Source organism: Leiobunum rupestre, chromosome 1 (assembly GCF_980474605.1).
Source record: "Leiobunum rupestre chromosome 1, qqLeiRupe1.1.hap1, whole genome shotgun sequence".
Taxonomy (NCBI): domain Eukaryota; kingdom Metazoa; phylum Arthropoda; class Arachnida; order Opiliones; family Sclerosomatidae; genus Leiobunum; species Leiobunum rupestre.
In genome coordinates this window covers 70,847,336-70,863,016 of record NC_143384.1, presented here as the reverse complement: position 1 = coordinate 70,863,016, position 15,681 = coordinate 70,847,336, and the positions used below count along the sequence as shown (strand labels likewise).

General features: G+C 37.3%; 1 protein-coding gene across 1 annotated transcript; it reads left to right on the top strand.

Moving 5' to 3' along the window:
• Positions 1-14,964: 14,964 nt before the first annotated feature.
• Positions 14,965-15,674, top strand: mRpL43 (mitochondrial ribosomal protein L43). The gene has a single exon (XM_090181175.1). It carries the CDS (start codon positions 15,099-15,101, stop codon positions 15,621-15,623), a length of 525 nt encoding a protein of 174 aa, XP_090037301.1. The 5' UTR covers positions 14,965-15,098; the 3' UTR covers positions 15,624-15,674.
• Positions 15,675-15,681: the final 7 nt, after the last annotated feature.

Here is a 15,681-nt window from a genome sequence, read left to right as displayed (position 1 = left end):
TACCCGATATTAAATCAATTTAAACCTTAATATAATGGTTTTAAAATAGCTTAAAAAACGTTCCGAAAATAACGTTTTTTTTTCGTTGCTCTAATAAACGTTCAAAATTGGTTAGAATTTAGTTTTTAGAAACGTTTTATCAACCGTTTTTTAGCGCGTTCCTTAGCCGGACATGATCAACGAGTCAATAACGTTTACTTTAATTATCAGCTACTCATCAACTGTTTTTTAACGGTTTTTCAACGAAATTTTTCTTCCTGGGAACTGCTAATGCAGTGCTGTCTTTCCCATTGAACCCGTTGGGCCAGGGGCCAGTGCCAAGAGTTCGAGAGGAGCCCCTCAGGCTAAAAAAACCCATTCAACATTAAAAATGTATTTTTGCAATAATGACTCAGACATTTTATCGCGACCGGCGGGCGTCACATATTTAGTCTGAGCTGATATCTACCTTCGATTATTTGTTCTCAAACACCTACAGTTTTCCGGATAGAGGCAATTTTTTAGGCTGACTATGTGTAATTTAAAGTGCGAAGTCGACGTCAAACGACCTTGCAAGATATTTTCCACTATTTGATTCGACTAAATTATGACGTTAATTTTCGGGTTTACCTTTCGCACCGACGAATCGATCAAAGTTTTTTATTAATATTCTTTAATACCAAATAATGAAAAGGCCTTTATTAAAAGGGGTGTAAAAATGTCGACCCTCGCAGCAATATTTGAAATTATATGAAAACGACTTTCCTGTCTCGCTTAGTTTCGTGTTTTCGGTTTAAAATCGTCTGCGTTTCAGACGTCGTGTAACGAAATAGCAGTTTCTTATTGGTATTTTACATAAATTCAAAGTTTGCTGGGAGGGTCGCCATTTTAACCCACCTTGTAATAAAGGCCTCTGTTTAAAGCGGTGGTTGTGAAATGTCTCGGGCCCTCGGCTCTTTCATCCGCGATAGTTTGGCCTTGGACCACTCCATTGGTCGTCGTATCGGGGGGGGGGGGGGGGGCGCAAGTTCATCGGGATATTTTGACTCGCGATTCAACGGGGCAATACACTCTTTTTCGCGCCTTTATTTGACCCCTCTTACTTGCATCCCGCTCGTCGGCCATTGCCTCTGCCCTCGGCGGGGAGTCAAGCATCCAGTCTTTAGGTATCCGTAATGGAGGATGAGTATGAAAGGGGGAAAACGAAACATGGACGCGCCTAGAAAATACCGCGAAAAAGAGTGTATACTATTCCGCGTCGGTGCTGAACACTTTTCCGCCCGGCACCTCCTTTAGGGAATAGCTCTATGGCTTCTAAAGTCTTCTTTTTGGAAATATTTAATGTCTTTGAATAAATTAATTTCAAACATGGGCGCAGCGCTCAAAAACATAAATTTTTACTATTTGATTTTGTTTTAAATTATTTGGCATTCCCATCAAATTTTCGCCCGTGAGCGTTGCAACTTTTGCAGTGTTTGAGAGAAGTAGTAGTGTGATAGTGATTATTTGTTCGTAATTTACTTTATGTATGACATACGTTGGTTGGCGCCTTATAAAAATTTTGAACCTAGCGCCACAAACCCTCAGAACGCCACTGAGTGTGCCCCCTTCAACTAGAGGTCGGGGATGGTTAACTTTTATTCAATAGATAAAGCTCTCAAAATTATTCGTAAAACGTTTTGATCGAGTAATTTATATTTCTGTATTATCCGATTAATTTTTTGATAAATTTGTAAAATTAATCGGAAAAACGACGTAGTTTTCGATAAAAAGCTCAAATTTTACGAATAATACATGTTTTTTAATAATTTTCCGAAGTATTAACCGGTAAATTTCTTTGTTTAAATTTTTTTAACGAAAAAATCAATTTAAACATGGATAATGATTAACCGTCAACTGAAAAATCCTGGCTACGGGCCTGCTTCCACCGGTTTTCTTCTGCTAATATAAAGATTATAAATCACTAAAATATAGATATGAATTCACCTTGTAATACAAAGGTCAAAGATTCAAAGTGTTACTTGGATAATATTTGCTGTAGCGTAGCCAGGATTTGGTTTCGGGGAGGGCACACAATGAAAAAAAGTAAAACAAAAAATTAAAAAATTGTGCATACAACTATACGTTTCGGAGGGGGGCACGTGCCCCTGTCCCCCCCTGGCTACGCCACTGAATATTTGGTAAGGGGAATAGTATAACAAAACAGCGATAGAAAATGGGGGCGGGGAATGGGGTTTTCGGTCGAAAAACGTTTTAAAATCGTGATGTCACCCAGATGCGATCCCATTGCAGGATCTCATCTCAGTGAGGTCACGATGTTCGTTCGCAACGAAGTTACCAAACTTAGCCCTTAGCAACCACAGCGTATCGAGGCACGGCCAACTTCGATCGCGCGTACCGCGCTTTAGCGGCCCCGTCAATCGCCTGTTACCGTGTATATATTTTACCACCAGGCTTTCGCTACGACAAAAATTTAACGTTAGTCAGATAGGAAAATTCCACAAAAAACAATTATTTTTAAATAAATTTAAAAAAACATTGAATTAAACCGAATGTAGGTTAATATTTAACTAATAGTATATTTTTTTAATGATTCTAATTTTTTAACGGTGTTTATAAATTATGAAAGAGTTAAACAGAAACCAAGAACATCCTCTAGATGTTGTCAACAACATAGTATTATTGTTTAATACTCGGGTCGGGGTTGAAAACCCGGGGATGCCCGACATACCGGGTCGGGGTCGGTGTCCCCGTACGATCACTACAATACACCTACTTGCAAAATTATTGCAAATCGCAGAATACCTTTCAAAAGTGGGGAAAAGTCACGCCACTCGAATTGCTAATGTTCTGATCTCACGTAGATTCTCATTCTTGAAATTTTATTTCCAAACACCCTGTACAATAAAATACGGCTGAGACAGAATAGTTTTGCTGTTGGTCAAGTTCTCACTTAACTTGGCCAAATATAGTCGGCGTCAAAAGCGCGGTACAAAGTTCGAGACAGACGACCTTCGAATTTGATTGCTCGACGGTATGTAGCTAGAGAGAAAGCTAAGGAAACTATGGGTAGAGAGAGAGAGAGAGATGAAGTATGAGAGAGAGGTGCGATGTATGAATAGCGAACGACCAAGTTAGAGTAGAGAGAGAGAGAGTCGAAGTATGAGAGAGAGGTGCGATGTATGAATAGCGAACGACCAAGTTAGAGTAGAGAGAGAGAGTCGAAGTATGAGAGAGGTGCGATGTATGAATAGTGAACGACCAAGTTAGAGTAGAGAGAGAGAGTCGAAGTGTGAGACACCTCGATGTATAAGAGAGAGAAAAAGTATAAATATAACGAAACCAAGTATAGATATAGTAAGACCAAGTATGAATATAGCAAGACCAAGTATGAATATAGCAAGACCAAGTATGAGTATAGCAAGACCAAGTATGAATATAACAAGACCAAGTATGAATATAACAAGACCAAGTATGAGTATAGCAAGACCAAGTATGAATATAACAAGACCAAGTATGAATATAGTAAGACCAAGTATGAATATAACAAGAGGTAAAGTATGAATATAGCGAATGGTGAACGAATTTTGTCCGGTTTGGCGTGCCATATAAATACGCTTACGCTTTATTAAGCGTTTATTATCCAGTGTTGCCATATCGTGGGAAATTTCCCATATTGTGGGAATTTTTGGGGTCCAATTTGATTTTGTGGGAATTTTCATGTCTGCTGGTATTTATCCTATGTTTTTTTAATTTAACTATCAATAGAAAACCCGAAATTATCTACAGCAGTGTATTTTCGTGAATCTTTGGTTTTTATAAATAATATAAAGGAGGTGCCTCCTAATACTACAATCAATCAATGCATAAAATTTGATTTTAAAAAGTAAATTTTTAAAAAAATTGAAAATTATGGCATGTTTTCCGTTGAGTTTTCGTTGGGGGCGGGGCGAAATAGGGGTGTGCGAATTTGTGGGAAATTTATTATCCAGACATGGGAATTTCAACTTTCAAACATTGGCAACACTGTTATTATTTCTAGTTCAAGAGGACGGCGTAGCTTGGGTGGTAAAGGCGTCGGTTTTGGAGATTACGCGGCCAGCAGCTATCTGGGTTCAAATCCCGGTGCCGCCAAGGGAATTAATTTATATTAATGAATTACTTTCCGCCGCTCCATCTACCATGTAGTCGCTTTCCACGACGCCGACAAACAAACAACGTTTAACGACATTCCGTCCATATATATCGATGTGGAACTAAAAATTACAAATACAACTCAGATTACTCAAAATATTTTTAAATTAGATAAGATATTTGACCAAAATCATTATTTGATAGCCTCAAAGGGGTTTCTTGTACTTAAAGAATTGGGTTTAACAGCGAAATTAGACCTGCTCTAGTAAAAAAGTAGGGATAACCCGTGAAAGTGCACGTACATTGCCCCCAATAACTAATATTTTTACAAAACGTCTTGAGCTGGAAAATTGTCATATATTTCATAGTTTTAAGACACAAATGTTATGTAAATTTTTATAAAAGAAGTAAAGCAAAATATGCAAAGCTTTGATCATTATATTGTGATTGTTATGGACTACATTCTAGCAATTTTTGGTTAATTATAAGATCTGAAAAAAGGGATTTTTAAAGTTTGTACGTTAGCGCTTAAATGCAGCATATCCATATTCACCTGCCTTTAAATTGGCTGGTTACCAATATACAGGGTGTTTCAGAAGTCAGTGCAATAAATTTGAGGTGTTATAGGGGTTGAGTAAAGACGTTTGACTGTCTTTGTCGCGATCCTCCGCGACGAATAGGAAAAGCGCTAGAGAGCGTTAAAGTTTGGCCTAAAATGTAAGCTTTCAACGAACATAAGAACCCAGATAAAAAACCGGTTTTAAAGGGGTAGTAGGAAATTTTACTACAACGAAAAACACGAAATTGTCGAGTGTGAAACCGTTTTAATTTTTAAACGAATGAGTAGACATTTTGGCATACCTTTTTGGCTAACCTAGGGCTTCTAACGCTGATCTGGTGTCTGATGCTTTCACAGATGAACTGGGGCTCGATTCTATCTGGTTCCTAACGAGATATTTTTGTCGTTACGAGTTTCTCGTTGGATTGAACGCGAGTAGCAAATTTGGTATTCTATCTCTAAAACGTAACGACATATCATCCTACCGTGAGCTTTTTTATCTCGTTACTGTCGCTAACGAGGGTTATCGCTGCTTTAAAGGCTTAAAGGTTTTTATTGGAGCTGTCATTAAGACACCCTTTTCAATATCTGAATTAGTTTTTATATTATTGTATAGTGTGTTGTATTATTTACCGCTCAATCTCTTTAGCTTCCCCGATTCACCTGTTGTTGTCTGTACATAATAATTTATACTGTTCCGCTTAGTTTTCTTATTATCCGTATTATTACCCGTCTCATCAACCCCTTGCCCCTTTTGTTTATTTTTTTATCTATATCTCTGTCTTGTGTTGGTAATCTTGTTTTGTATTATTTTGTTTTATGTTAATATTGTTTTTGAATGCTTGGTGTACGTAATATAAGTGCGTACTCAGGAGCCCAATAAGTGTATTTCACTTTCTCTATCCTGACAATAAAGTATTATTAAATAGCATACTCTATCATTTCAGAAATTATTTTAAAATTTATATAAAGTTTTCTAACATTTTTGAACATTTTTTAACAATTTTGGATTTTCGTTTAGATACATTACAAAACATATGATGTACAGGTGTTAATTGCGAGTTGTATCCCTCAAGGTTTAAGTTTGCGCATTCCGCTTCTTTACTTGCCAACGGCCGAGGATAGAGGCTACCATCTGCGGGTGCTAGGTCTGGTTGGGTTCCAGGTCAAGTCCCAATATATGTTTTATGTCAGTGTCTGTGTGCACTACCCTCCACTCAGAGCTATCTTCAGTTGAAGTCGCGGGGCATTCTAGTAATATGTAGCGGATGTCTTCCTGTGTTGCCCCACACAGGCGGCAGTGTGGTGAAAAAGCAAACAGTTGGGACTGTCTATAACTGGTAAGCAGTGCCCCCGTTCTAGCTTAAATGTCTTGTTTTGATGTCGGCACTAGTGACATCTGTTGAAAAAAGAGCTAAGTAACTTTGAGCCGACACTTGCTTTAAGCATTTTTAAGAACCTTTTCGCCACCACACCGTTCTGAAAGAACTAGAAATAGACGTAAGAAACCAACTACAGCTTTTCAGAACCAAACTTTTTAGACTTTAAGGAAGTTTCGGTAACTTGTAATAGTCTTTATTATCATAAATAGAGTACATTTTTTGGAAGTTTGAAATATTACTTTTTTTACAATAAATCTGAAAATTGTTGAAGCAAGGATCCTATATGTTAGAAGGATATGAGGCGAAGGACGAAAAATGGCAGCGCCGTCGGTGGGTCATGCGCGATAGAGAATCCATCTTTAGTATCCGTCAAGGACAAAACATGGAGGAAGCGCCGCCAAAATTTGTCCTTGAGGGAATAGAAACAAGACGTCCCACGTTTAGAGGCCTCTCTTAATATCAACGGCGCTGCCGGCGTTTTGAAAACACGGGCTGGCCGGAGGGCTACTACAAGCTTGTGAAGTTTCAAATTGGATTTTCCCTTGAGATTCAACAAAACCGGGATAAAAGTATACAATTTTAATGGTTTAATAATATTTGTGATATAGGTATATACAAAAACAATTTTATAGCGGAGTTACAGCTAACATAATGATTTGGTCAGTTCGGAGACACTCGAGATTACAGGGAATATAACCTCAGGTTTTAGGTGTGGAACACCAAACTTCGACCATTTCCCGCTCCCTCCTATGACTTTAGATATTTTTGGCGCTGTTTAGTGACTTCCCGCCAAAATTGCTTACATAAAAAATCATAAAAAACTTGAGGTTATATTCCCTTTAATAATATACATCTAGCACCTACTGTAGTACGGTAACATTAAAACTCCCAAAAACGTCTTTGGATGCCCAAGATGAAAGGTTCTATGGTTTCGACACTCCCGAGTTAGAAGTGTCATCCTCAGATAAAGAATATACAGAAAAAAAAGTTATCCTAATAATTAATATTCCGTGATTAATGCTATTTAAAATTTGTAGTCAGTATATGGATGGATTTTGAATTTCAAATTTATTCATTACAAATTTATTCATTATAAATCGTCTCAAACATCAATGCACTGGGCTGCACTCCAAAAGGCTCTGGAAACTGAGAGAAACAAAGTTAGATTGCTGAGAAACAACTTCATGTAACTAAGCAAGCGCAGAATACCAATAATTTAAAAAACTCTCTTCACGAAATGAGAAAACGAAAGCTTTTATTGAATATAGACGAAAGATTTGGTCCAACTTCAATACCCTCAGTTAAGCTTAGTTTTCACTGGCAGAAATTTTGCGGAAACCGCTTTTCCAGAACGCAAAATTTCCGCAAAAATAACGCATCGTGGCGCTGTGACGTTTTCACTGCATCCTGAGCTGACCAGTAGACGTCACTAAAAACAGTCGTTGCTGATCTTATCGTGTATAGATGTTCAAGAATTTTTAAAGAGGAAAAGGCTGTGCGATATAATATTATTTCGGCGTATTTCAATTTAATTAATACGAATTTAGTAGTTGTACTACGAAGCTTTGATATGACAGTTCAATTTTATTCTCCGTAAGCATATGATTTCTTGAGAAAACACCTTTGTTTACCACATCCCAACCCTCTAGGAGAACGGATAAACAAAATCGGTCCCACCTATCAGATCATCAACTTTTAAAAGCCTTATCATAAGTGTATCATTCTCTCTAAGTATACAAATTCCGGGTCTCGGTCGGGTATCTTAGTCTGGGTTTCGTGACGTCAGAGCTTGTTTAGAGAGCAAACTCCAGAGATAAAAATTTTTCGGCGGAGGCGCCACCGAGTGGTCAAAACGGCAACTAATGGGGCGTTTATTGAACAAAACTCTACCCTTGGATTTGAAACTGACCTTGCACAAATATGGTATAGGGTTTGGGGGGGGGGGGGGTGGGAATTCGAAGAGCCAACCACCAAAATTTCTCTCTCTCGGCCCTCGAGACACATTTCAGACGTGAATCGTACCATAAGAGATGTAAGAAACGTTACATTCGGCAGTATAGATTCAGAGTGAAGTTGAGGTGATACACAGTATAGGGCGGTTATAAAGGGCTGCCAGACCTACGGCTTCTAACGATGATCTGAATAAGGCAATCTGATTACTATTTATCATATAAGATATATCGCCGATAAAAAACCTGAATTCACTGGCTACCTGTTCCTTTTTTAATCTGACCCGCGGCAATCTAGTTTTGTTATCTCGTTTCGGTAACCGACGAGGCCAGAGATATAGAAAGCAGTTACATGTATTTTCTCTGATAAGCGCGTAGATATCTGTCTATATGATGTCTACTTTCCGACATCTAGTTGAATGTTTTTTATTCTTTTAAATTTTTGTATAGCAACAAAAAAAATGGCTTAGTTCCAAGAAGTCAATATAAAGATATACTAAAAAAGTATATCCGCCGTTATCGCGGGTTAAAGATACAATTTAAAAAACAGATCAACTCGTGAAAGTCATATAGGCTTGTCAGACAACCGCAAAAGCGTATCCGCGTACCGCCGTTAGAGTAAAAAATCTGTTATCCGCTAAAGGTATCGGATTAAAAATAATCCAGTTCATCTGTGAAAGCATCAGACACCAGATCAGCGTTAGAAGCCCTAGCCAGACCAACCCCGACAAAGACTCTAGTCATAGGTATCATAGCGTTTTGTCTACTTAGAGAGAATTATGATCCACTTATGGCATTATCTATTGATGAAACTACAATCAAGAAACATACTGAATGGACAGGAAATGAGTTTTCCGGATTCGTAAACTTAAGCCACTGACGAAATTGCAACATCAGCCCTTGTATTTATGACTGTGGCTATCAGCGGCCATTGGAAAGTCCCCATAGGATACTTGCAAATATAAGATTAAGACAAATCAGCAGATACATCAACGATAGTCAAAAGAAAGAAGCAGTTCGAAGAAAACTTACCACAATAATCCTTTTCCAAGGACAATTTTGTATGCAATGCCAGTCTATCAGAAATATATTATTACGATTGATAGTTGTACCCCTGTAGCACAAAGAGTCGATTTAGGGTTGGGCTTTGGTCGAAAAGTCGCTTTTGGGTCCTGGTCCAAATACCGACTGTAAAAGACCTAAACGTTTTTGAGTTAGTTCCTCGTAAGTACGGTTTCGGTCGCTATTAAAGTCGGTATGGTGACCTAACATTTTGGACCACTTGCCGACTCAATAAGTCTTATCATCGGAACTATTTAGAGTCTGAGCGCCGACTTTAAAAAGACATGACACATTTATAGCCCGACCAACGGCCGACTTATATTCGACATTACATTGGCCAATTAATCGCGCAAAACTGTGAAAGTTTGCGATTTAATAAAACAAATTAAAATATTTTTTAAATAACTTCTTTTCTGTACTCTATTTATTCCAAAAAGATCATATATTCAATCTGCAAATGTTTGCTTTTTTAAAAATCTCTCAACTCAAGTAGGTTTCATTCATATAATTAAATATGTTAGGTGAGATATTATTAATGAAGATTTAATTGACACTTTTTCTAAACCCCAGGAAAATACAGAACTCCAAACCCTAGATTCTAGAGCTTTCCAATTGACGGTTATGTAGTTAAGTGATTACCCACTTCCGTGGCCTCTGAAAAATCGGCCTCCATCAGTTACTCATGGTTTCACTCCCGTTCATGGGACTGCACCAACTATATATACAAAGCTATATTTACGACTTTACGTGGTCATTTTTCAGTCAGATAAAATATCCAAAAGGAAGTCGGCCCGATGCCGTTAGGCAATTGGTCCAGTGCCTTTTGGTAGTCGGTTTAGGGTCAATCAGTCAAGGTCGGCCTATCCAATTTTGACTAAAATATTAATATTTGAGAGTCGTACAATATTTGTCGGTCGACCGTCGGCCACTCCCGATGCGGCTAGGACATTTCGACCAGAAAAAGGAGGGTCGGCCAACGGTCGACCGACCATGCGGCTCGACACTTTTTGTCAACGTCGGCCTGACCCTGAATTGCTACAGGGGCTGTAGCACATGAAGTCGTTTTAGGGTCGGGGTACGGTCGAAAAGTCGCTTTATAGTCGGCCACCAAATGCCGACTTAAAAACGTACGAACGTTTTTCGACACTAAAACCGTAAATCCTTTTTTGGGACTATTTATGGTCGGTATGCCGACCATTATCCGACTTAAAATATACCTTACATTTAATTATTACCCCTGTAGCACAAAGAGTCGTTTTAAGGTCCCGCTTTGCCAATTAATCGCTCAAAACTGTGAAACTTTGGCGATTTAATCAAACAAATTGAAATATTTAATAATAATAAAAATAATAATAATCAGCTAGGCTAATACCCAAGGCACCACCTTAGGCCTAAGTCATCAAGCGACTTTTGAAGCCATTAATTCGGGTGGCCGGGTTACAATGCGTATTATATTTTTTCGAAAAATATTATATATTCAATCTGAGAATGTTTCCTTATTAAAAATCTCTCAGGTCAAGTAGGTTACATTCGTATAGCTAAATATGTTAGGCTAAGATATTATTAATGAAGATTTAATCGTTACTTTTACCATAGACTAAGAAAGGTTTCACAAGGACATTTCGCGCACGAATTTAAAACCATGTAAAGTCTCAGCACGGGAGGGCGCCACGTATATCAAAATGCTGGTGCGAACCAAAGACTAGTGAAAGTTTACCAAAACACGTGACAGCATCGAAGGACTCAAATATTATTCTTAATAGCACGTGTTTTAGAAATCAGATGTGATTCTGTTGAAATTCAAATTAACGAAGTCGGGGGGGTCTCGCGCCGCCGGTTATAGAGGAAAAAGCTAAGGGGGGTCACACGCGAAATGTCCTTGTGAAACCTTTTTTAGTCTATGCTTTTACTAAGCCCCAAGAAACTCAAGAACTCTGTACTCTAGATTCAAGAGCTTTCCGACGGTCGGCCGACCCTTTTACCCCTAGGACATTTCGACCCTTTAGTGTTTAGTACCTTTTGCCGACGTCGGCCCGACTCTAATTTGCTACAGGGGAAGCATAACCGCGGAAAATTAAAAATATAAAAAATTGCGTTTTTTTTGTACTGTAAAAACCTATTTCAGAAAGAAATAAAATGCTCTCTTCATATATCAGTATTTATTTATACAGGAATTATTTTATAATAATCTCGGAATATAAGTGTTATTCATTTTCAATGAACTTCAAGACCATGTTTGACGTTGAGTTTTGAAAGCAATTAGACATAAGCTTTCTAAACATATTTTATTTCAAGGCTAATATATTTAAAACGTTTAAAAAAGTGTCTCACCTATAACTTATATGATGTTGTTGAAATAATTTTACAACTCAACAATTTCGAAAACGATCGATCATATTTAGTTTCAATTTGTTTATTAGATGGCGCGGATATGCGCGATTCCACTATAATGGCGCCGTTCTACCAGGTACATCTCCCCCAATCCGATCGTGGTTCTAGTCTCATTTCTATTTCTATGATTCGGAGTGGAAAAGTGAACTGAACTGAACTGAGCTATAACCACAGTTAACTTTGATCTCTCTCGCTACAGCGGCCATCTCATTCGTTGACGTTTCTGTGTTAACCTATGAGCAAAAGATGTGTATGATTTGAGCGCCCCTAGCGGATTATATTTTTAGAATAGTTTTTACATTGAAGCCAATAGAAAAACCAGCGTGGCGCTGAACTCCTACACTTTATAGTACAGTTTATAGGGGGAAAATCCTTGCTCGCGGAATTTCGACGAATGTGTTGGCCGCTGTTGCGTGAACAGCGCGTGATCAAAGTTGGGAATATATAACTAGAGATACAATTACGGCTTCAGAAATCGGGGTTTCGCGGGACCAATTTTCAACTGATTGTAAACTTTATCATTCGGCGGAGGCGCCTTCTATCTTTTCCAAATAACTATAATTTAGCAAATATCGTCTGCTTATATACTTTTTTGCGCGTGTTCACGTGTATCTTAGCGGTAATTTGTATTTAGATATTTAATTTACTGGGAAGAAACTCAAAATAACGTTTAATATTCTGATTATAATAAAAAGTAAATATTGTATTATTCTAACATAACTTTTGGCCTTTGAAAAATTTTAATTTAGTATTTTCCTAATGCAATCCCTTTTCACCTTCTCATTAATATTCTTCGCTATTTTACTGAGTCTTAAGTCGGTATAAAAGTTATTACTTTATTGACGGGGAAATTTAAATGATATAGTTCAAACCCACCTCTTGGTCAAACATGTGATCATTCAAATCTGAGAGAAGTGTTTCATCATGGTCAAATATGATCATGGTTGAGGCACCTTTGAACCAGCAACTCAATTTTTAAGGTTGATTTTCCAGTTTAATGCTTCTTATGCATTTTTCCTTTATTTGAAGAATTTTAACAACACTCTCAGATGGATAAATTAACCCTTCATGATTCCGTAGGATTATTAAGCCTTTCGATGTTAAGCATAAATCATGTTGGCGATATTTATCTCTTCTTCCTGAATCCTGCATAATATAAGCTTAATTTAGAAATTTTCCATTTTATTTTAATTTAATTTTCCCCAGGTTTTGTAATTTGGTTTATATTTTAATTGTATTTGTGGATTCCTTTGCCCCGTGCTTTACTATTTTTCAAAATATACTTTGCACTTTTTGTTGCAATTTTCCTCAACATTATTTTTCTTTCAGTTTGATCTCATTTATGAATGTATTATTATGTGATATATTTTTGGTACGTTTGTACACAAGCCGGGAACGTCTTAACATTAAATAAAGAAAATTTCAAAGTTGACACTGCATTTTACCTGAGGGTACTCTTATATTCGCGTTGTCACTATAAGCAGACTGATCAAAATGAACCCCGCAAATTGCGTCTTCCTGGTGTGGACCAGGTCTCGCATCAAGTTGCCTTATAACCTCAAGTCATTTCTTTGCTAAAGTCGGTCTTTTAACTGCGAATTTAAAATAATATTTTTACATTAATTTACTTTGGTCTAATAAATCACTGTAACTTCGAGACGCGTTTAGTTTGCTAAGCCTAATTCTCCGTTTAAAATTTCGCGCGAAACAACATCGCCTGAAAGTAAAATCCACGTAACTAAATACACAAATCATAATGATATACGTGGATTTTGCTTTCAGGCTTATATGATTCCCGCAGTTAGAGACAGTGGCGTAGCTAAGACCCGCGAGCCCCCTCCCCCCGCAAAACAATATTCGTAATTTTATCCGGTATCTAGTATATACTTTGATATGAAATTAGGGGGCCCCTAAAGCTCCGGCCCCCCCCCCGCACTGCGGGGTCTGCGGGGGCCTTATCTACGCCACTGGTTAGAGATAGATGGCAACATCATCGAGTGATAACGTTTCAGATTTGAAGCAAAATTTTTGTCCCGCGACTACCAGATTTCCATTGTACCTCTATTTATTCCCAACTCAATGGATAGCACCGAGGAACGAGCTACGGCCAACTTCGATCGAGCGTACCGCGCTTTAGTGGCCCCGTCAATCGCATCTAATGTTAATTTGCGTGTATGAATAATCCCGATAGGGGCGCTACATACGACCAAAAACCTACTATCACAAAAGGCGGGGAATTTTCTTCGGTTTTCCACTTTCCTTTTTAGAAAAAACCAGGTATAGTAAGTTAAACTATCTTTTCGCAATGTATTTATGAAATAAAAGAGACGCGTTTTTTACGCGAAGGCGCCATATTAGAATACATAGTTTTGAAGGCTGTAGAGCGATTTGATGCGTAAATAATGTCTCTTAAAATTTATAAATCTTTAATAATAACAAATCTTTATTAATAGTATATATATATATATATATATATATATAGCAAATTCACGAGTTTATAACCGTGGTCTGCAGCCTGCATTTCAAGGAGGATGATTTCTGTTCAGGTTTGTACCTTTATTATGGAAAAAATTACAAACCGGCCCTTACTAAATATACAATATTATTCTAGGTTTAAAACTTGTTGAAACCTAAAATTATAATTTATTGCGCTTATAATATATTTTAACTTAATATTATTTAATTAAAAATGTTAAAATAATCTATTTACCCTGAAGTTACAGTGAATCTTCTTTTCACTTTTTGTTTTATTTATTTACATGTGTTTCAAGTATTAAACAATAATACTATGTTGCTGGCCATAGCGTAAATTAATTTCTAGGAACCTTCAACCTTGGTTGCTGACAGCATCTAGAGGATGTTCTTGGTTTCTGTTTAACTCTTTTATAATTTATAAACACCGTTAAAAAATTAGAATAATTAAAAAATATTATACTGTTAGTTAAATATTAACCTACATTCGGTTTAATTCAATGTTTTTTTAAATTTACTTAAAAATAATTGGTTTTTTGTAGATTTTTCTATATGACTAACGTTAAATTTTGGTGGTAGCGAAACCCTGGTGGGAAAATAAACACGTTAAATTCATGCGATTTACGGGGCCGCTAAAGCGCGGTACGCGTGATCGAAGTTGGCCGTGAACAAAACCTCAGATTTCATTGGGCCTCTACTCTACTTATTTTTTTCTACATTGAGTTGGGAATATTAATCTAGAGATCCAATCAAATCTGCTCCCCGCGAAACAAGTTTTTTAAAATCTAAAATGACGAGAAAATTTTATCATACGACCCGTGGCGCCATCCATTTGTTTTGAAAAAAAAATCTTTTTGCCGGAAAACGCGTCTTATTTGAACGAACCATTGAGAGATAGACGGCGCCACGTGTAGAATGATAACGTTTTCTCGTCATTTCGGAGCAGACAGCAGTATTCTTTTTTTTTTAAACTTGTTTCCCGAAATACTGAAATCCGACGTTTTGATTGGACATCTAGATTAATATTCCCTTTGGTTTTTCTATCTCTATGGACCGTACATTAGAGCCTTGGTTGCCTTGCTCCATCTAAATTTTCTATCAGAGTTCTACTTTAAAGGGCGTTAAATTTAAAACTATTAAGCCAATTTTACTGATAAACAAAAGCAAATTATGGCCACCAATCATACAATTGCCAGCGGTTTCATTAAACCTGCTATTCAAAATGGAGCAGGCCGATACATCCACCAATTGCTAAGACTCACGTTTAAATTTTGCAAACACAACGGTGGAAGCAAAGGTATTCGGCAGTACATCGAAGACGACTTAATTAATTTTACCCGTGCTAACGGTAGTGTGGTAATCTATTTACTTCCTCGAAGAAACCGACCTGCTAAAATAGTTGCTGAGTACATAAATGGACATCGTGACAACATAAACTGCAACAATTTCAGCCCAGAAGAAATCAGTAAATGGTTAGAAATTATTCGATGCCAATCAGGAGTACCAGAAATTCGTTATCGCAAATACTGGCATACTGATACCCCGAGTGTACAAGGTGTTTGGACTCCGTTTACTCACAAACCAACAGAGTTAAATATTGCGAGCTTTCCTAATGAACGCGGAGCTTTTGTTTCTGTTCATCCCACTGCTTCTGAAATAATTGAACAATTAGCATCTGAAAACAAAAATCAATAAATTGTAGGAAATTGAGTAGTTGAGTCTATTAAAAATTAAGATGTAAAATTTTGTTTGT

What these genes read in the sequence shown, in the direction of transcription:
- mRpL43 (XM_090181175.1), top strand. Translation starts at nt 15,099, where the DNA reads ATGGCCACCAATCATACAATTGCCAGCGGTTTCATTAAACCTGCTATT.